Below are 23465 nucleotides of genomic sequence, written 5' to 3' on the forward strand. Positions count from 1 at the left end.
TAAACAACTCTAAGCAACTGATATGCAGGTAAACAGACTTGAGCTAAGAAAACTTTGTGCAGCGGTGGGAGGATGTGATAGCAGGCTGCTTATTGACACATTCATAAGATGAAAGACACTGATGGAGAGGTGCGTAGGGATTTAAGGTGGGACGGATTTAATTTTTTCGTAGGCTTTTGAATCCAGCCATCAGTTATTTTACATTGATGCAAAAAATACAGTTACTGAAGTAGTTGAATAACATGTTACAAATTTCATTAAATGCTAATTGAGTAGTGCATTCTTTTGGAAATGATTGGTTTTACAGAAAAATGGCTGTCATCTCTAAATGGCTATTTTTAGTAAACCCATTGAATTAAAACTGAATGTCTGCACTTCAATCACATAATTATTGCTTTATTTCAAATCCATTTTGGTGGTGTACAGAGCCAAAATTATAAGATTGTGTCACTGTCCAAATACTTATGGACTTAACTATATATGAGTAAACGGAGGAACAGCGTCAATGTTTATGCAGTTGGGCACCGAAAAGTTCTAGTGCCTTACATTATGTAATAAATGTGACGAAATATAATTTTAAAATTACTTCGGTCTTAACATTGAGGCTTGCAAGAATCTTGTGTGGTTTTCCAACCCAATTTGCTGTAAAGCAAGTATTTCCAGATGCAACTCCAGATGCCTTCTTTGTCAGTTAAGCATGCTGGTGAAGCTGGGTCAAGGTTCTGATAGTACTGAAGTTGCCATTTTATTGACACCTGTGAGTGGGTGGAAACGGGGATGCAACTTCAGCCCATACCTATTGATAGGCTACAAGGCCCAACTGTCAAAAGCTAGAGCCAACTGGAAGTGGATTTGTAATGTAGGCCATGAAAAATTATTCTTGAAGTAATCTTAAAACGTTAAAATTGATATTTATTGATATTTGACACCCTTAATTTCTTGATCAGGTAGGTGGTGGTGGTGCAGAACGTGACTACAGAAAAAATTGAAAAGAAAGCAGAGAAAAGTTGAGACTGTAAACCCGTGAAGTATTTGATATCCTTATGCATGTAAAATCTATTAGGTGTACAATGGAAATGTAGCAATGAAAAAGACAGATTACGAAGTGTCTTTTTTTTTTAAAAGGAGCTTTTTACAATTATCCATGGTATTGGTCTGGTGTATCAGTATTGATAAAGTATTCCGGAATTTTAGTACATAAAAGCAAAAGGCAGTCGCACTTATACTTAGCTCTTGGAATAATAATAAACAGACCACAATTAGAAGATCTAAGGTTTTAAAATGCATTCCAAAATTTAGGAAGGAGCAAGATTATATACAACTTTATATATCATTAGTAGTATTTTAAAGTCAATTTAAAAAGGATATGAGCAATCAATTTAACAATTCTGAAACTGATCAGAGTGCTCAAAGTTAATTTTTTCTGGTTAAGATTCAGGCTGCTGCATTTTAAACAATTGTAATTGACTGATGTCTTTTCTAGTTAGTCCAGTTAGGAGTGCATTATATTATTATAGTCAATGTGAGCTTCTCAGCATATTGCAGTTTTGCTGTAAGAGGACTAAGTAGGTCTAGTAATATGATAAATATTCAATTTAAAGTTTACCTCAGAGTCTGTGATTATATCTAAATTCTTTACTTCTACCTAACTTTTAGTGCTAAGGTTCAAGTTTATTTCTAACTACTGAATTCTGTTTTTTTTTTCTTTCTGATTTAGTTTGAGAAAATTACTACTCCTCCATTCTGAAATACAAGTAAGACCCAACATAGCAGGGTCATCGAGTGCTATAGATAAGTAAAGCCACATAGCCATCTTCATAGCTGCAATAGTTCATCTTGTGTTTTGAGATAATTTGGCCTAATGGGACCGTGTAGATTGAAAAAGCTTTGGGGACCAGAATAGATTCTTGTGGTACAACATATACAATATTGTGGCACTTCAAACTGCAATCTCCACAATTAATAAAGATTTTCCTACCTTAAAAATAAGACTGAAAACAATTTAAGACACTGCTTAAGAGACTTGCCCATTATCTAAGGCAATTTGTAAGGATGGTGTGAAATGCTGTACTCAGGTCTAGGAGAACAAGAACAGGCATGTGGTCTATATCTCTGCATTCATTTGCAAATTATTTACTACTTCAACCAGTACTGGTTTTCTACTGTGATTTGTTCTAAAACCTGAGTGAAACTTATCAAGAATTGAATATTTGTTCAAGTAATTATTTAACTGCTGAAAAACATTTTTTCTAGAAATTTACTTAAAACATGCATGTTAGGAAAAGGCTTAATGTCTTAAAGTTGTCAAGGACAGAGGAGGCTCTCTTCTTTCTTGAGAAGGGGTCTAACTACAGTCTTTAGACAATTAAGTAGACCTACGTATCTAATTAATTAATGTTAAGTACACTATCAATTAGCATATTGGATAAGTCTTGGGAAATGCCTGTTGGGACTGGATTAACAACTTGAGTGGAGGGTTTTTTTATTTTTTTATTTTGAGAAGTATCCTCAGGATCCCAAATTAGGATCTCAATGCAGCCGTGCAACAGGTGACACCTTAGCACCACACTGGTTCTATGGAATGGAACAGTGTGAGTTTTTTTTTACAGTGGATAGGGTGCCAGTCCTGCCACCAACCTCTGGGATAAGAATTATCACTTATTACCAATGGCAAGTTCAAAAGCCAGCTTGTGTTACGGTAGGGGGGGAGTGTTAGTGTCCTATAAAGGAAAACTTAAATATTTGTGAAGGCACCAGTATTGCTGAAGGGTACATTGGTATTTTGAAACAACATATGCTGGCATCTACATGACATCCTTTTCTGGTACGTCATTTATTTCAGAAAGACAGCTCCAAACCACATTCAGATCAGTTACAACAGTGTGGCTTCGTAGTCGTAGTGTGTGGGTGCCAGACTTGCATGCCTATTACTTTCAGAAAACGTGGTGTATTATAAAGTGTAAAATACAGCAATGGAGACCCTGGAGTGTTGAATAACTTAGCTTAGCATAGTTTCTCAGGTGTTATACGCCGCAATGTACAGCATTGGGTTTGATCAGTCACGATTATTGGTGCTTCTTCCCAGTCGAAGTTTGGCGGAATTTCTCTCGGCAGGTTACCCACCAGGTCTTTCGCCAGTCCTGGGTGTCCAAGATATCGCTGTCCTTGGGATATGGCTTTCCGGTAGCCTGAGCACATGGCCTGCAAATTGCATTTGCCGGCTGGTGATAATGTCTTCAAGTCTTGGGATCTCACTCAGTTGCAGCGCTTTGTTGTTGGTGATCCAATTGTGGTAAATTATGCCATTTTTTAAAATAATCCTTATCATTACTTAAACAGCTGTTTTGTGGGTTTATCCAGGTTAGCTGGTTGTTGTCTAAATTTTTACCATTCATTCTCCATGATCCTGAGCATCCTTTGGACCTTATCATCTCCATTTCTACTTGGTGCACCTCCTGTTAGAATTTTCATGTGCCTTTCATTCCACATTCCCAAACCACATTAGTCTTACTCGGTGACACTCCACACATCAATCTGATCATTTTCATTTTGTTTATTTCCAGCACTGCTTCATAATTCATTTTTATCAGCCATGTTTAACTTCCCTAGATCGTATAAGTCCTTACAAAAATTTCGTAAACTTTTCCCCTTCAGTGCTCATTTATAAGTCAGAATGCAGGACAGTTCCAATATTTATTCCAAACTGAACATGTCGGCTCTGAAGCAAAACTTGACTACTTCTCCAAAACAATTCTTTTGCTGATATCTAAATTTAAACTTTCTACATAAGCCTTCTGCAACCCTCCCACACACTATCTGCAAAGGTTGTATTTGTAACACTACCATTCAGACCACTACATCTTTTATTTAGTCACATCTGACAATCAGTTCATTGGATTGTTACTTCCCTTAACTTTGCAAAACTATGCAGCCATGCACATTCTTCTTACACACCTTCACACATTTCCCTTTTAGCCATCACTAGATATTGCCTGCATTTACCTTAACACCTTCTGCTTTTGAGCTAGCTTTCCACTTCAGTGTTTTCTCCTTCAATTCTGCTTCACTTTCTGCTGATCTGTAACTATCACAAAATGCAAAGGGCTCAGAATCAGGATCACTTGTGCAACACCACCTTCATCTCAAAACTGTCACCATCTCCATCAGCTGTCCTGGCCATTGTTCGTGCTTCCTTAATAATTGACATTACCACAGACACTAACCATTTGTTCATACCTGACCTTCTCAATGTCCACCTCATGATTTCTTGCAGCACACCGTCAGATGTCTTCTCCAAGCATAACCAGCTTCTTTCTCTTCACATGATTCTTTCCCTGCATTTTCCTGATCACTGAGATTTGACTTTATTTGCACAAAGCATTATCTGTTTAATTTTCCATCTTGCTGCCTGGGCGCAGCACACATCTTATCCTAATATACCAAGTCACATTCCTTATACTCTCTCCTTCACTCTTCTTATTCACTGAATATGCTTCATTTTCAAACCAAGCTGACCGACCCAGATTGTTATTCTAGGACTATAACAAGCCACATTTCTCACTCTTTGTGGTTTGGCCGAGTTCTTCAACTTTGTATGATGTAGGCAGATAGGTTAACCATCGGCTATTGTTCTATGAGAACAGTGTCACAGCAAATAACATCAGTTGATTTGTGTTGTATTTTAGGTTAATGCAATCAGACCAATGGTCATGGTTTTTTTTTTTTGAAGTTCAGTTCTAAGATGTACTTTAAACATTTTTGTAAATCTTTAATAAAACATGAACTTATGTCAAAGTTCTACCAGCTTGCACCATCCTGTTTTGTCCAACTAATATAAGTTAGGTTCTACATCAGAGGTTAAGAATATGCTTTACAGTACCTAGGAGCACAATTGAGAGACTTCTTTAACATGAAGTGATTGACTGTGTGAGAATGTTTCGCAATATCTATTATATGTAAGTGAAAAATTCTGATATTGTTGTAAGTTTCTTAATCTAGTATGATAAAAGATGTATTTGCCATAAACTGAAAGATATTTTGTTTTGAGTTCAAGTTTCAGGCTTCTAACACTATGTGCTTTGACGATCAATTAAAACCTCTAGCTATAGCTAATATCTATTACTCTTAAACGACACATTTTGCTCTAGCTACTGGAGTGTTTCTGCTGTTGTGTTGTGTCTGTTTTAAAAAGGCTGTACACCTATTCTATTTGCATGTAATGATTCTTAGGTCATTCTTTTTGTAGTTCAGTATTTCCTGGTTATGTGTACATGCAGTGATAGCTAATGTGATGATATTCTATGAATAGTGACTGTGTGCAATGCTCTGGTAACCATGTGCAAGCCAGTTAACTGTATTTTATATATTCCTCTTTTTGAAACCGCTTTTATCCAAAAAGAACTACATACATTCTACTACTCTGTAAAACAAATACATTGGATGTCAGAAGATGCCACACTCTTGAAAAGTGAAATGCTTTGAATGTAGAATACCTTCATCAACCTTTTTTACAATATAAGGTCATGAGACTGTTTAGATTCCTGGTAGAAATTTCATTGGAAAGTAGTAATGGGTATTGGCACATATGTCCCAAATTGATTCAGTTCTGATACAAAATACCCTGATTCAATATAAATTTTATCTTGAACAAATTAGCGTGCACTGATATATCCGAAGTGGTGGCTTTTTTAGAGATTACATAACCATGCATAGAGAACATAATAAAATATGACAAATTTCAGTAACACTTTATTTGAAGGGTGTCTGCATAATAACTTCATAACCATTGCATAAACTTGGAATGAATGAAAATCCCTACAGATTTTATTTTTATTTTTTCTCCAGCCGTCTGGAGTTTTTTTGTTTTTTCTGTCCCCCCTGGCCATTGAACCTTACTATTATTCGATGTTAATTAATGTTGATTTATTTTGTTTTATAATTGTGGCTTTCATTTTTCTATTCTTTAATATGTAAAGCACTTTGAGCTACTGTTTGTATGAAAATGTGCTATATAAATAAATGTTGTTGTTGTTGTTGTATTATGATGTTGATGTTGTATGATTTAAAAATCAGAATGATCTGCAGAATGTTTATTTTTGATTATTCTTTTGTGCCCTTCCAAATACTTGAGGAAAAAAAAGGTAACATCAGACAGATTATTAAAAGTGAAAAAAATGCTGGTTTAATAAAGTGGAGGTTATTAATATAATCTGTTTAATGACAATGCTTGTTTTATGCAATAACCTTCCGGTTTGAGTGAATGCTGACGGGATTGATCGCTGCTGCTCGCCGGTAACTAAACTATTAATTTTAGCTATGACTGGTGATTTTGATGGTGATATTGCCGTTATTGCTGATATCTCTGTGTGGCTGTGTATGCATTAGCTTCAGCCTAGCCCTTTTTCAAAACTTACCTGGTTTGTACTTTGGATGCCTGAGCTGCTTGTAGCCTCACCTGCCATGTCGATTGGTAGGATATTCACCTGGTTAATGTTTGTTTGGTATCTTCTGTCGCTCATTATCCAACCTGCGACGGGCCTCCTCCAGTACTCCGCTTCTGAGCTTCTGTCTGTGCTGCATTTCGACCCGGACGTCATATTTCTCCTTCGTCGGAGATACATCCATTGTGGGTCCTGCAGGAGATTCCGAATAGATAGGTAGATAGATACTTTATTAATCACAAGGGGAAATTCACATAATCCAGCAGCAGTATACTGATACAAAAAATAATATTAAATTAAAGAGTAATAAAAATGCATGTAAAAACAGACAATAACTTGGAATAATGTTAGCGTTTACACCCCGGGTGGAATTGAAGAGTCACATAGTGTGGGGGAGGAACGATCTACACACCTCAAGAGGAATTAACTCCTTCTGGTCCAACTCTCGGCACCCTCCACGCAACACGGATAGGAATGCTGACCACAGCATGTTGGCTATCCTAGCTCGGTTGGCTACCACCGCTGTCAAAAGCGACAGCAACATTGTCAGTTTCGGTCTACTGAACATCCGCTCACTCACGAGCCAGGGGCATCTTATTCAGGATCTCTTCATTGACCGTAAGTTTGACTTTCTCTGTTTAACCTGGATTTGGCAGCAATCTCAAGACTTTTTTCAACTTAATGAGTTCACCCCCCCTGGAGTTTGTTTACATTTGTCAACCCCGTGCCTCTGGCCGTGGAGGAGGTGTCATGATAATTTATTGCGAGAAATAGAAAGTTCTGCCGTTGCCTGCTCATGCTGTTAGCGCTTTTGAATCGACTGTGTGTCGATTGTCTGGGCCTATTCCTATCATCATTGCAACTATCTACCGTCCAATCCCCCCACTCCCCCCCCCAAATCAAACAATGATTTTTTTGAAAGATCTTGCTACCTTTCTTACCCATTTATCTACAATTACTTCAAATATAATTCTGTTGGGGGATTTTAATATACATCTGGACAATATCAATATCCCTCTCACTAGAAACTTTTTATTTTGTCTGGAGAATTTTGGATACCAGCAGCACACTGATGTTCCCACCCATTGTAAAGGACATATCTTGGACCTGATTTGCTGCTCTGGTGTGTTGTTCCTCTCGATCTTACAGCAGATTAACTCACTATAACTGATCATTTTCTCCTTTCAATTAATGGTAAACTTACTATTACTAACCTCCCCCGTCTCATATATTTTCTTAACATTAAGAATATTAGCTTTAATTCTGTGTCTTCTAGAATTGACTCCCAAATGGACTTTTATAATTTATCCATTCCCGAAGAATTGGTCTCATATTATAACACTGGTCTCAATGGTATTCTTAATTCTCTTGCTCAGCTAAAAACCAGATCTGTTTCTTTTCCTTTTTCTGCCCCCTGATTTATACCTGAACTTCAGCTTCTGAAAGCAAAGGGTAGGCAACTTGAAGGGTTATATAAAAAAAAAAACGGATTCTCTGTCCACAAAGAGATGCATAAAAATCATTTACTTTATTACAAGGACTATATAGCACAAACCAAATCTAACTATTACACTCAGTTAATTTCTTGTAATAAAGGTAACACCAAGTCTTTGTTTTCATTACTTAATAATGTTACACAACCTCCAGACTCTTTACCATCTCACCTTTACTTGGCTGCTTTCTGTAATTCTCTTAATGTCCTTTTTTAATGAAAAAATCCAGAGGATATATCAGCACCTCGGTCCAGATTCTCTCTGTATTTCTTTTGAACTACATTCGCCTATTCACTCTTTTTCTTCTTTCTAGCTTCCCACTTCCTCAGAAATCTCAGATGTCATCTGTAAAAGTCATCTACTTGTCAGCTGGACCCCCTCCTTACAGTTCTGGTTAAAGCCTGCCTCCCCTCTTTGGTCCCTCTCATTTCTGCCATAATTCACTCTTCTCTCACAACTGGTATTGTTCTTTCATCTTTTAAAACTGCTGCAATAACCCCAGTATTGAAAGAACCTGGTGCTGATCCTACTAATTTCAATAATTTTCGCCCGATTTCTAATTTGCCCTTTATCTCCAAAATTCTTGAAAAAGTAGTAGCTATCCAACTTTACTCCCACTTATGTCATAATAATCTATATGATAAGTGCCAGTCTGGTTTTCACCCCCTCACAGTACAGAAATGGCACTTATTAAAATTACCAGTGACCTTCTTATGGCTGCTGACTCTGGTTTAATTACTATTCTTATCCTTCTTGATTTGAGTGTGGCCTTTGATACTATTTGTCATATCACTCTCCTTAATAGATTATCTTTGATTGGAATTACCCACACTCCACTTGATTGGTTCAGATCCTACCTCTCAGGCCGCACTCAGTTCATTCACCTTACAACTTTCACATCCCAACCCACCGCTGTTACTTCAGGTGTACCCCAGGGCTCTCTCCTGAGGCCTCATCTTTTTATTATTTACCTTCTTCCCCTTCGCAATATCTTTCGTAACATAACATTAATTTTCACTGTTATGCTGATGACACCCAGCTCTACCTTGCTAGTAAACCCACCTCTTCCTTTACTCCATCTTCGGCTATTGACTGTATTTCTAAAATTAAATCCTGGTTTTCTTTGAATTTTCTTAAATTAAACAGTGACAAAACTGAGGTTCTCCTCATTGGCTCAAAATCATCATTATCCTAAGCCGAATCTTTCTCTTGTGATTGATAACTCTATTGTTTCAACATCACTTCAGGTTAAGTGTCTGGGTGTCATCCTTGACAGTACTCTACCTTTCCAATCTCACATTAATAAAATCACCTGGTCTGCCTACAGTGGTGTGAAAAACTATTTGCCCCCTTCCTGATTTCTTATTCTTTTGCATGTTTGTCACACAAAATGTTTCTGATCATCAAACACATTTAACCATTAGTCAAATATAACACAAGTAAACACAAAATGCAGTTTTTAAATGATGGTTTTATTATTTAGGGAGAAAAAAATCCAAACCTACATGGCCCTGTGTGAAAAAGTAATTGCCCCCTGAACCTAATAACTGGTTGGGCCACCCTTAGCAGCAATAACTGCAATCAAGCGTTTGCGATAACTTGCAATGAGTCTTTACAGCTCTGGAGGAATTTTGGACCACTCATCTTTGCAGAATTGTTGTAATTCAGCTTTATTTGAGGGTTTTCTAGCATGAACCGCCTTTTTAAGGTCATGCCATAGCATCTCAATTGGATTCAGGTCAGGACTTTGACTAGGCCACTCCAAAGTCTTCATTTTGTTTTTCTTCAGCCATTCAGAGGTGGATTTGCTGGTGTGTTTTGGGTCATTGTCCTGTTGCAGCACCCAAGATCGCTTCAGCTTGAGTTGACGAACAGATGGCCGGACATTCTCCTTCAGGATTTTTTGGTAGACAGTAGAATTCATGGTTCCATCTATCACAGCAAGCCTTCCAGGTCCTAAAAACAGCAAAACAACCCCAGACCATCACACTATCACCACCATATTTTACTGTTGGTATGATGTTCTTTTTCTGAAATGCTGTGTTACTTTTACACCAGATGTAACGGGACATTTGCCTTCCAAAAAGTTCAACTTTTGTCTCATCAGTCCACAAGGTATTTTCCCAAAAGTCTTGGCAATCATTGAGATGTTTCTTAGCAAAATTGAGACGAGCCCTAATGTTCTTTTTGCTTAACAGTGGTTTGCGTCTTGGAAATCTGCCATGCAGGCCGTTTTTGCCCAGTCTCTTTCTTGTGGTGGAGTCGTGAACACTGACCTTAATTGAGGCAAGTGAGGCCAGCAGTTCTTTAGACATTGTCCTGGGGTCTTTTGTGACCTCTCGGATGAGTTGTCTCTGCGCTCTTGGGGTAATTTAGGTCGGCCGGCCACTCCTGGGAAGGTTCACCACTGTTCCATGTTTTTGCCATTTGTGGATAATGGCTCTCACTGTGGTTCGCTGGAGTCCCAAAGCTTTAGAAATGGCTTTATAACCTTTACCAGACTGATAGATCTCAATTACTTCTGTTCTCATTTGTTCCTGAATTTCTTTGGATCTTGGCATGATGTCTAGCTTTTGAGGTGCTTTTGGTCTACTTCTCTGTGTCAGGCAGCTCCTATTGAAGTGATTTCTTGATTGAAACAGGTGTGGCAGTAATCAGGCCTGGGGGTGACTACGGAAATTGAACTCAGGTGTGATACACCACAGTTAGGTTATTTTTTAACAAGGGGGCAATTACTTTGTCACACAGGGCCATGTAGGTTTGGATTTTTTTTTCTCCCTAAATAATAAAAACCATCATTTAAAAACTGCATTTTGTGTTTACTTGTGTTGTATTTGACTAATGGTTAAATGTGTTTGATGATCAGAAACATTTTGTGTGACAAACATGCAAAAGAATAAGAAATCAGGAATGGGGCAAATAGTTTTTCACACCACTGTATGTAATATTAATCGCATCCACTCCTCCCTCACTCCCCAAACCACTGTCATTCTTGTTCACAGTCTTGCTACTTCTCGTCTGGACTACTGCAGTTCACTCCTCTTTGGTCTCTCTAATAAATCTCTTCATAGGTTTCAGCTAGTCCAGAATTCTGTAGCTCGCATCATTACTCGAACCTCTTCTATTCACCATATTACTCCAATCTTGCAGCAGCTTCATTGGCTCCCAATTAAGTTTCAAATTGATTTTGCCATTCCCTCCCATAACCTTAGATCCTCTGTCTCCATCCACCTGACCGTCCCTCTCGCCTTCAGGTTTCAGCTAGTCCAGAATTCTGTAGCTCGCATCATTACTCGAACCTCTTCTATTCACCATATTACTCCAATCTTGCAGCAGCTTCATTGGCTCCCAATTAAGTTTCAAATTGATTTTGCCATTCCCTCCCATAACCTTAGATCCTCTGTCTCCATCCACCTGACCGTCCCTCTCGCCTGTCTAACCTCCATGGGGAGCAGAGCATTCAGCTGTTCTGCTCCCAAGCTCTGGAATTCATTACCTACTGAGCTCAGAAATACTGAATCATTTTCAACCTTTAAATGTAAACTTAAAACACATCTGTTTAAAATGGCTTTTTCTTTATGATTACAGTGGCTTTGTTTGGTTTTAATTTTTATATCTTCTCTTTTTTTCTGATGTTTTAAGTTGTTTATAATGTGTCTTTTTATTTATTTATTTATTGTTTGTTCGGTGTCTTTGAGTTCTGAGGAAGGCGCCTTGTATAAATAAAATGTATTATTATTATTATTATTATTAAGAATTAGATCTAAAATTCTACTGATATTTTTCAACATCTCCTTTATTTAAACAAGCTAAATAATTGTAAATGCACTGTGTGCATGAGGATTTTGAAATCAGACCAAAAAAAGGAAAGATTGGTTTGATATGAAGTGTTTGTTTTTTTGCAGTGGTTACCTTTGATTTGGGTCTAACATTACAGAAATACACATTCTTAAAGAAGCACATAAGCTTGAAGTGCTTTTTGCATGCAAAAGCTGTTATTTCAGAATTGCATTTTCAAAGGAAAATCCTTGTATATGATTTTCTTGTAATTTGTTTCATCTGTTTTTACATACTCCTGACAAATTAAAACATGATAAGATACTGCTACCAACATGATTAACTATAGCCATGGTCTTTTTTTCACAGGTTGCAAAATCAGCTTTCCAGAGAAATAATGATCCTTTAGATGCAGCAGTTTATTATCTTGCGATGAAGAAGAAGGCGGTAGTCTGGGGTCTCTACAGGTATTGTTATTGGAAAACAATAATATCAAAAGCATTGTTTCTTTTCGTGAAAACATCCAGTATAATTTGTAATTTTATTTTTTTCCACTTACAGTAGTTTTCATTGTCCAGCACCCCTAAATCCCCAGTATCCTCCATAGAACGGAGTTTAATTTCCAAATCCATACCTCCTTGGTTACAAAAGCAACAACCTGCCAGATCAAATTTATAGAAGATTTTGGAGGCATGTTGTAGTTTTAAAAGGCTTCAGTGTCTTAGTAGTGACTTTTGGATATTGTCTGTTGTGCCTCACTCAGCCAGTAGTAATAAAGGTATGGGAAAAGCTGAGGTTTACAGGAACATTTATTCAAAGTCAAATTCAAACTTGTTAACCAGTTTGAGAGAGTAGATTTTCTGATACACAGTCATGTGAATATACTGTAATAATGGAGGCATTTCTTTTAAGGCCTGCCTGTGGAGTATAAAAAACATAATTTACCATTTAGCTGTATCATGGTGCATTTTATTCAGATAAATGGTGTTTTCCATCTGAATAATTTGTTGTGTGTTCATTTTATATGTGTCCCTTTTGAGATCGCTCCATCCTACACACACACATACACGCACAGCTATTTACTGCTGAAACTACTGCACCATCATCAGCACTTCCATTGCAAGCTAACACTTAAAATGTTCTATATTTTCTCTGTGATAGTTCAACTTTTAATTAAAATTGGATTGAAAAAAGTATTTTTTAAAATAGAAAATAATAAACTAGGTATTCCTGTTGGAATATTTTTGTTTTAATTAGGTCTTTAAAGGATGTGAAGATGACTCAGTTTTTCAGCAATAACTTCAGTGAAGATAGGTGGAGAAAGGCTGCCTTAAAGAATGCCTTTTCACTTCTTGGCAAACAGCGCTTTGTACACTCTGTAGCATTCTTCTTATTGGCTGGTTCACTAAAAGATGCAGTTGAGGTAAATATAAACAATATTTTGAAAACATCAACTTCGAAGTTGTAGGAACAGTTTTGTTTGCATTTGCATCTTTAATACCTTCCTAGAATAATTAATTTTAGTCATTTTTATGTTATTTTCCTTCTAGTTCTACTTGTGCCTCTGTTCAGTTGAAAAAATAAAGATTTTAAATACTGTTTCTTCTTACATTAAATAATTTTAAAATATCCTAAAGTGCAAACAATGTTCAGTTACCAACAGCTTTGAATGTATTTATTTACTTTAATTACTTAATTAGTGGGTAACTTAAACTCAAATGTTGTACATGTATATTGAGGTTTGCATGGTAAGGAAGTGACAACTTAATGACAATAGGTAGTGAAAGAAAATAGTGCTATGGTGTGTCCCATAAGTACCTGAGAAACTATAAATATTACAAAAACATGATAAGAGGATGGTTTATTGGTTCAGTGCAGCTATAGATACTCAAGTGTACAGATTATCAGCACTCCCAGGATGTTCTGTGAATATGTTTCTCTTCATGAAGTACTTGATCATCAGTAAACTAAAATCAATCCACATGGGAAGCTCATTCCATAGGTTAGGAATAATAACTAGGACAGAATATATATTTTACCTAATTAAAACAGGTAGGTTTAAAGCAGGCCCAAGGTAAAAGGAGACCTCTTTGGGGAATGCATGGAGAAATCCAAGATTATGGGTAGTACTTTGCAAAGCCATTCAAGAACCTGTAGATCAAAACAAGAGTTTTTAACTGAATACAAGCAAACACAGATGCCACTTGAGAGAGCAAAGCATATATGTAGTTTGGATGAAGTGTGGATCAGAACATGTTATATAGCAAGCAGCATTTTGGATAAGTAGGAGAGGGTTCACACTTATTGGATGTATTGCAGGTAGAACTATGCAGTGATGGACTAGAGACAAGGCTTTGAGAGACATAGGTCATGAGAAAATATTGGGTTTGCATGTTAAGAAGAAATAAGTGACATAAATAGTGAATGAGGAAATCTTTTGATTGAAGTAAAGGGAGTCGCTAAAGGTCATGTTGAATTTCTGACAGTTTCTGACTGTCACAGCATGCCATTTGAATGTAGTGACATCTCTGAATTAACACTAGAATTACCAGAGCCTATGAAAAAACTTGTAAATCCGTCTCACCTTAAATCCCTTCTCACCTCTCCATCAGCCTATTTTGTCTTGTAAATATGTCAGTAAGCCCAAGCAGCCTGCAATGCCATCCCCCCCACTGCCTCAGAATGAGCAAGAAGTTCTCCCAGTTCCTGCCTTGATTGATTATCTGGGAGTGAGCTACCCAGAATTGTAAGGGGAAATAATTTGATGTTTGTTTTGTGTCTACAACAATCTATGTTAACACTTCATTAAAACAGAAACGTTTTTCATGTTTTAGTAATAAATGACAAAATGTAGACATGAACTGTATGATGTGTGAAAGCTGATGGCCAAATATCAAATAAACACTGTCACAAAAGGTGCAAGAACAGTACGACAGCTTCCTTGGTGCAGAGGTTAGAAGTGCCGATTTATAATCCAGAGGTCATGAGTTAGAAATCATCTCCCCCGCAAATTCACCGTTTTGAGTAGTGAGCTACTTTTATTGTTAATATTATATAATAAAAACATACATTTGATTTGTGTCTGTAACAGCCAGTGTAAATTTATAGTACTTGTAAAACTTTTTTTTTTTTCACTTTTATTCTCTCAGTCATGATCACAATACAACACCCACCCCCCACCCCAGATCTGACTGGAATAACTGTAGATGTGAGTGGTGTTTTGAGACAGTGGAACTGGAAATTCTCTGATCTTCGTATCTCACCGTCACTTGAATTTTTTTTTTATTCAATTTTATTGAGTGTTCCTGCTCACGCTGAATTAGTATACACCTTATGATGCCAAAGCCATACTGTCTAAAAAACAGAGACATAGATATTTATGATATTTGGAATAACTCATTTTATGACCTGTATAGTACATTTCAGAAAACATTGAGACACTGATGCAACATTATTCATATTATTCATATTCATTCGCATGCCTTCTTGCACTTGTAATCAGCGACCACGTTTTTTTTTTCGATCTTGCCCATGCAGACTACACATTTTGAAGCACAGTGCTGTTTCTTTTGTACTCCAGGACATGCAGAGGAAAGAGTAGTACAGAGAGGTCAGTTCCGCGCTATATGCAATCATCGGATTCAAATGTTAACAGTTCCCACATACCCAAGGGCCGTCTTTTCTACATTTACGACATGTGTACCTGTTGCAATGTACACACTTCTCTCTATGCTGCGGTTACTATTACACTGAAGGGGCCGAGGGAAGTGGCAGTCTTGGAACCGAAGCTTACTATAAATTTACACCAGCTGTTATAGACACAAATCAAATGTATGTTTTTATTGTATAATATTAACAATAAGAGTAGCTCACTACACAAAACAGTAAATTTGCAGGGGAGATGATTTCAGACTCACGACCTCTGGATTATAAGTCAGCAGTTCTAACTGCTACACCATGGAAGCTGTCGTTCTGTTCTTGCACCTTTTGTGAAAGTGTTTATTTGATATTTGGCCATCAGCCTTCATACATTATACAGTTCATGTCTACATTTTGTCATTTATTACTAAAACATGAAAAATGTTTCTGTTTAAAATGAAGTGTTAACATAGATTGTTGTAGACACAAAGCACACATCAAATTATATCCCCTTGCAATTCTGGATAGCTCACTCCCAGATAATCAATCAAGGCAGGAAGTGGGAGAACTTATTGCCCGTTCTGAGGTGGTGGGGGGATGGTATACCAGGCTCCTTGGGCTTATCGAAACATTTACAAGACAAAAGAGGCTGACGGAGAGGTATGAAGGGATTTAAGGTGGGTCGGATTTATACGTTTTTTCGTTGGCTCTGGTAATTCTAGTGTTAAGAGCAAGAGCAGTACTGCTGCCACCATCCTCCCACTGTTTCGTAAAAGTTAAATTGTTAAGTCGAGTTTACTACTTAAAATATTGTTAAAACGTTCTTTCCAAACTCAACTTGCTCTTCATAATTAGATTTTTTTCAAGTTTCCGTGGTAGATGCAATGCAGTTTCTTACGTACAAAAATATTTTTTGAATTAGGACTACATGAAATTTTGTTTGGTGCCTGGTACTGCTAGTTGCATTTTGAGTTGGTTAGGCAACCTGAATTTTCCAGCTTCATCTTTGGACTTGAAACGTAAAGCCTTTTAATCAATCCATTTACTGATTTATTTATTTACTCATTTTTTAAAAGGGTTTAAAGAGTTTGTGAACTTGTAAGTCTCACTGTTTTAGAGTTGTCATCTTTATTATTATGAATCACATCTGTTGCTTATTCAGAGTTGTAAAAATTCCTTCCTTGGCCATAAATTGCAAGATAAAACAATTAATCAGTCCAAAAGTAAAGTACATTATCAAGCCAGCATAAGGTACAGGGAGATTCATAGTTTCTTTTCATCAAAAATAGACAATCGGTTAGCAGATGTTCTGAAGAAGAGGTATGGAGTTAATACACTTAAAGGCTGGTTCATTACTGATGTAATTGTGGAACATAATTTAGATTATGATAATGTTACAGTTAACAATGCAGACACTTATGAATGTAAGATTTAATCCATTTGGTCAAAGAACAAAAAGGGAACCTGTGTACTACAGAGGAAACTCCCTTAGTAATGGTATTCCTTTGACCTAGTTTTGCAGGAAAATAACGGAAATCCCACATACAAAGCTTTTCCTCAATTTTAAGTGATCCCCTACTAAATATAATATGTGCCTTAAGATACAGTTAATAAGCACTGTATTTGTACTTCATGAACAATTTCATTAAGATAAAAAACAAAACTTGGATAAGAAAGAAATTAAAAGTAAATAAAACTTAATGCTTCCCTTCATTTCCATAAACATATATTATCCCTTACACCAGTCTCACTGTATGATGAAGAAAAAAAAAATCAAATAATATTAAATCTCTGAAGTGATTGACACTACCCAATTTTCTGAGTTTAGAACTACAGGTAAAATTCTGTTACAACGAATATCTTTGCAGCGAAATTTTCATTACAACAAAGTATTTTTATGGTCCCGACAGTTTCCCCATATGACTCGAATATAGAAATCCCATTACTACGAAGTACATTCAGTAGATACTTTCATACAACGAAGTGCCCAAAAGACCTTGAAATTCCTGAATGAATCATCCACAGAGCAGTTAGTTCTGTGGCCACAGCTTAGTTGTGCACAACGATCCCCAAACAGAAATATGGTAATTTTTGTTTTCTTTCTTCGAACATTCCTCATACTGTTGCTTTTTTTGTTTTTGCCTTTTTTGTTTCCTGTGGTTTTCAGTGATACCTTTTGCTTATTGCTCGTCAACATTTGAAAAACATCCATTGGAATTTGACTCATTGTCAAGAAAACGATAACAGTTCATATTAGACTTTACATTTTTGCAGCAAAAAGAAAAAAGACTTTGCCAGTAAATTTGGAATTTTACCATCAACGCTGTCAACTTTCTTGAAAGACCGAGCAAAAAAAGAAAAATAAATCTCGGGTTGCAAACATAGGTGAACTGCTGCATTTGAAGACGTCAAAAAAGCAGTTTTTATGTGGTTCAGTGATGCTCGTTCAAGAAACATTCTTATTAATGTGGCACTCATTCAAGAAAATGTGAGGTTTGTAAACTCTCTTGGTACCTCCCCTAACTGGATGATACGCCGAAGAGCTTCGCAAAGTCCGATCTCCACATCCGTAGAGAGAGAGAGAGAGATAGAGGTTAGGAGCACGCGCTGATACAGCACATTGCCGCACCCACCACACAACAAACCAACTCAGGATCCAGCGTCTATGGAAGACTGTTTATCTGTTGCCGGAGCAAAAGCAGGCTCAAAGCTATGCTGCGTCTCTCCGCCAAAGGAAACAGAAAAGATATCGATGGGTGATGGAAGGAACAATGTAAATTCAGAAAACAGGATTACTTGATCACTGATCTGGCCACGACCCTGCCTGACTGCTGTGTCTGTGAATAGCAGAGTGGCAGATCACACTACAATAAATAAGCGTGCCATTCCTGTTTCAAGCTGAATATAATTGGTTTTGCTAAAGTACTGAGACTCAGCCTTATGTTTTGGGGTGCAAGACAGGGACTTATAGTGCGACCCTGACCTTTTATGATTTGCTTCTGTGTCACTTCACTGTAGCGCTATGAGCCTGTTTTTGCCGTGCCCCGGCAATGGACAAACAATCCTCCACAGAAGCTGCAATCGTGCTTCGGGACACACTTCAGCATGTCGTTCCCGTTGGGTGGGATGGGGGTGGGGGGGGGGTCTCAAAAGAGTTCAGAAACCTCACAATATGAAGAAGAAAAGGATGATTTGGCTTCTGATTGATAACTGTGCTGCCCACAACATGCTTCCACATTTGGATAATGTTCGTGTTAAATTCCTCCCACCCAATTGCACAGCAGTGCTTCAGCCATTGGATTTGGGCATCATTCGCACTCTGAAAGTGTATTATCGCAAGGAAGTGTTGAGAAAAATTCTTGTCATCATAACTTGTAGGCAGGAGGAAATTAAAATTAACGCGAAAGAAGCTATTGAAATAATTGCAAATGCCTGGGCGCAAGTTAAAGAAAGCACTATAGTAACAAATACAGAATCTCATTACAATGCAATTTTCGTCACAACAAAATAATTTTTAGGTTCCTGGGAGTTCGTTGTAACAGAATTTTACCTGTACTCCACATTAACATTTTAAAATGAAAATTGGAAAAAAAAAAAGAAATGCTGGCTTTCCAAAAATGCAGAATAATGCAACACATCAGCAACATATTTTAACAAATGAAAAAAATTACAATGTTGATATTGTCACTATAGAGAATGATTTTATGTAAACTAGGGGACTTCACTTGCCAACCCCTGTGATTGGTTGATTAGATATACAATTACATTTTTTTTTTCTTTGGAATTGTTTCAATTTCATTATTTGCACTTTTACTTTTAAAGCTTCATTAAAAACAATATTTTTTGGACACACATTGTGACAACGCAACGTATAACTGCCCGCGAGTGAATATTGTTTCTGTTTCTCTAATAAATAATTTGACTTTTTCTAAAGTTTGTCCCTGTGGCTAATTGATTGTCATAGCAAAAGCTATTCTCACTGTAAACTGTAAACATTTTAATACGAATGGCATATCACGATCTTCTTTATTTTATTATTATTCGCGGAATATATACATTACCTTTCTTTTTGCCTGTTAAAATTTGCATCTCTTCTCCGTGATCATAAATATAACCTGACCGAATTGTGTATTCTTTGAAATTCAACTTGTTGTTGCTTTAACTGTTGCGGGACCACAGATTCTCATAGCGTATGGTCTATTATTGTGTAAATCCACGTTTTGTGCATTGAGTGATGCAAATGCGAAAAGACTTTGTTGTCTACTCTTTGCCTTTTATTTATGACCTCGATTTGTCCTACTCTTTTTTTAATTACACCTGGTTCTGATGATTATAGTGTTCCCTCCTCGATCGCGGGGGTTGCGTTCCAGAACTGCCTGTGAAAGGTGAAAATCTGCAAAGTTAATACCATACGTTTATATTATTTTTATATTGTCACGCTTGGGTCACAGATTTGCACAGAAACACAGGAGGTTGTAGGGATAGTGACTTTAAAACACTGCAAACACACATTTGTCTCTTTTTCAAGAGTTTAAACTGTGTTCCATGACAAGACAGAGATGACAGTTCCCTCTCACAATTAAAAGAATGCAAACATATCTTCCTCTTCAAAGGAGTGCATGTCAGGAGTAGAGAATGTCAGAAAGGGAGTGAGAGAGACGGAGAGAGAAAAGCAAACAATCAAAAATCAATATGTGCTGTTCGGACTTTTAAGTATGCGAAGCACCACGACAAAGCGGCTGCATGGAAGGCAACATTGTGAAGGTATGTCTTTCAGCATTTTTCAGAGGAGCATCCGTATCCTCTAGGCCAGTGTGTGAACAGCTAATCTGCTCACACCCCCTCCGTCAGGAGCAGAGAATGTCAGAGAGAGAGAGAAAAAAGCAAACAATCAAAAATGAATAGGTGGTGTTTGGGCTTTTAAGTATGCGAAGCACTTTGCGGGAAGCATATAGTACATCATTGAGGAGTTGTATTTAATACGTAATAAATGCTTTGATTTGGTAGCTTCTCAGCCATCCACCAATAGCGTCCCTTGTAAGTTTTACTTGAACAATTGCTGACTTCGTAACCCCAAACACAACTTTCTAGCACCCACTCCAATCCCTCATCCCCCGCGTCTCACCCCTCCCCCCACCACATCAATCAATACCTCGCTATCAGTCTTCCGTGTTGTACTCCGCCCTCCCTCAATTGAACAGTCACTTAAAACCAAAAAGACCGCAACCTTGCTGTGACGCTGCAATGCTTTCTAATTTTACTGGTTTAATAATCTCTTATCTGCCTTTTTTTGTCTCTCCCAACACCTTTGAGTGTATATTCTCCATATATTCCTTATACTCTTTATATGTGTTGAGAGCATATCATCTGTGTGCACTGCGTGCTTTTACACGACTAACTGTTTTTTGATGGATGTGCTCTTATATGATATCTTTTGTAAATAGGGAGTATCTTGCAAGAATCTCATATTCCACGTCCTCGCGAGACAGCCCTGGGACAGTCTCTTGGCACCAAGTCTCATGTTTACAGTCCCTGCAAGACACTCCATGGCAAAACTCTTTTGTCTTGCGGGTCTTTTAAATATCTTTCTAGAACTTGCGAGAAGATCACGTATCGTTGCCTTGCTTTTGTTTTCCAGGATTTCTTTTTATAATAGAGAGATATTCTTGATATTCTGAAATATTTATACTCCTAATTAAGCAGCCGGTCATCAAGGAACTCGCATTAGAAGTGCCATGGTCACTTTCAATAACAATTAATGCTACAAAGTCTCATACTCTGGTTACTTTTTTTCTAATTTACTTTTAACAGACTTTTACCTGGTTTGTATGATATTGGTTAGTAGAGGGTTTGCTTTTGTATACTGTAATGCAACGTGTGCCTTCTTACATTTGTAATAATTGATGTTATTTGCAGGTTTGCCTTGAGAAAATGCATGACATTCAGCTGGCTCTGGTGATTTCACGACTGTTTGAGTCAGATTTTGAAACATCCTCCACTTACAAAAATATACTGAAGAAGCGGATTTTGGGGTATGACAGTAATGAAAGAACATTTAAAATGTCCCAGATGCACCACGATCCTTTATTGCGAAGTATGGCTTTTTGGATACTGGAGGATTATGGTAGAGCTCTTGACACATTGTTAGAAATGCCAGTACAAGAAGATCACCAACCACAGGCCACAGGTAACACTGAAGAATATTATAACTACTTAAAATGTATACATTGTACTTTTATAATCTCAAGGTACTATAACTGACTTGGCCTGTTTGATTCCTGTAACATAATTTCTATAATTTTAGGACATTTAAGACAAGCTGTATAATCGGTAAGAAAAGGAGCAATACAGTTACCAGAGTATGTTACTTTTCACACATTTACTTGTACATTTCCTTTGTTTCCTATCTATCTTCACCATCAAAGGCACATCTCTTGACATTTTCTTAATTAGGTTTTCTAGATAAAAAGCATTCACGAATGTTAGCATACTGTGAGTAGCACAAACTTCTCTCATTGGCAAAATAAATGTCAGTACAGGTATAGGTCCCATTTTTTAAATTTTGAGTGCAATTTTTCTAATACTAATATCTATTTCCTTGTGAAAAAAAGTTAAAAAAAAAAAAAAACATGGATGTGTGTATATATATATATATCCATTATCTAACCTGCTATATCCTAACTACAGGGTCATGGGGATCTGCTGGAGCCAATCCCAGCCAACACGGGGCACAAGGCATTGTGTATATACATTATATATATATATATATATATATATATATATATATATATATATATATATATATATATACACATACATACATACATACAGTACAGGCTAAAAGTTTGGACACACCTCCTCATTCAATGTGTTTTCTTTATTTTCATGACCATTTACATTGGTAGATTCTCACTGAAGGCATCAAAACTATGAACTTTATATATTTGCTTTTATAGTAATTCTGTTTTCTTTGAATCCTTTGAAGTTTGTTTCAGAATTTACTTTAATATAAAGTCAGTCTTAAGATCTAGTTTACAGTTCTTCATTAACATTTTAAGTTTAGGAATTAGAGATGTTTTTATTTTGTTGTTTTATTCTTAGTTTTTTCACTTCTATAACTAGATTTAATTACATTTTTTTAGCCATTGATAAACATTCTGTTGCAATAGCCGTTTTTTCTTTCTTTATATTAAGAATTAAGGGCAAGGTAGTTGTGTTCACTTATGGCATGACCGACCCAAAGTACATTAACAAAGTGTGTGAGTAAAAAAGTACAGTATTTGTTGAAGGGGATCAGTTTGATTGTTCATTTTCTGCATACTGCCTTAAATGTTTTGGCTACTTTCAGTACTATATTTGGCTTTTCTGTTGATGCCAAGAACTACTGTCAGCCTCAGAAATATTTTGCTTTGGTAAGAGTATTTCTGCTGATAGTGGTATATGTGTAGTACATTGCCCACTTGGTTACTGATTTTAAACAGATACTTAAGGTGTCAAATATCAGTTACATTATACAGTGAAAGAAGGTAGTCATTAAGTACTATATGCACAATAGTCTGAGACATATCCTTATTATGAATGAATCATTACAGATGAAGTAAAAGATCAGTTTCAGTAGTCCTTAATATTTCCAGAAATGTTGTACATAGTGTATAACTAAGGGGCTACGTCCCCTGCTCGCTTTGCTCGCCAACCCCCCGGCCTGCTCTAAGCGCTAGCCACTTAGCATCTCTGCTGCTAGAGTATGTGGATTTCATTTTCACTAAACAACAAATCTTTTAATTCTCTCTGATATGTCTTTTCATTGGGAAGAAACACTACGTTTCCTAGATGGCGACACAAATTAGACGATCTACAAGTCTTCGACTTAAAATTTAAATCTGAACAGTATATTTGATCTCTTTTCACTGTTCCGTTATTTCACAGAGTAATTTCCGTTTGCGGTAATACGATCTTTACTCTCATTTTTTTTGAGACTTTTGAATTTTTGCTACTTTCTTTATCTCTAACCTGCTCTGCATGTGTATCATGCCAATGGTTTTGAATTTTTTACGACGTTCTACTTTGTCATCTACATTTTTTTCGGCCGTGGTTAAATTTATTGGCACAAAGTCTC

The 23465-nt window shown here is 36.8% G+C and overlaps 1 protein-coding gene across 9 annotated transcripts in view; it reads left to right on the top strand.

The window, feature by feature from the left end:
* The window catches only part of LOC120532692 (dmX-like protein 1), a 315909-nt gene that overhangs the window by 177960 nt on the left and 114484 nt on the right, over window positions 1-23465 (top strand). For all 9 annotated transcript variants that reach the window (XM_039758971.1, XM_039758979.1, XM_039758975.1 and 6 more), the window contains 3 exons: window positions 12080-12177; window positions 12968-13133; window positions 21266-21536. In XM_039758971.1, coding sequence (XP_039614905.1) covers window positions 12080-12177; window positions 12968-13133; window positions 21266-21536 — 535 coding nt within the window. The remainder of the gene's footprint in view (window positions 1-12079; window positions 12178-12967; window positions 13134-21265; window positions 21537-23465) is intronic.

Source organism: Polypterus senegalus, chromosome 7 (genome assembly GCF_016835505.1).
Source record: "Polypterus senegalus isolate Bchr_013 chromosome 7, ASM1683550v1, whole genome shotgun sequence".
In the NCBI taxonomy this organism is placed as follows: Eukaryota; Metazoa; Chordata; class Cladistia; order Polypteriformes; family Polypteridae; genus Polypterus; species Polypterus senegalus.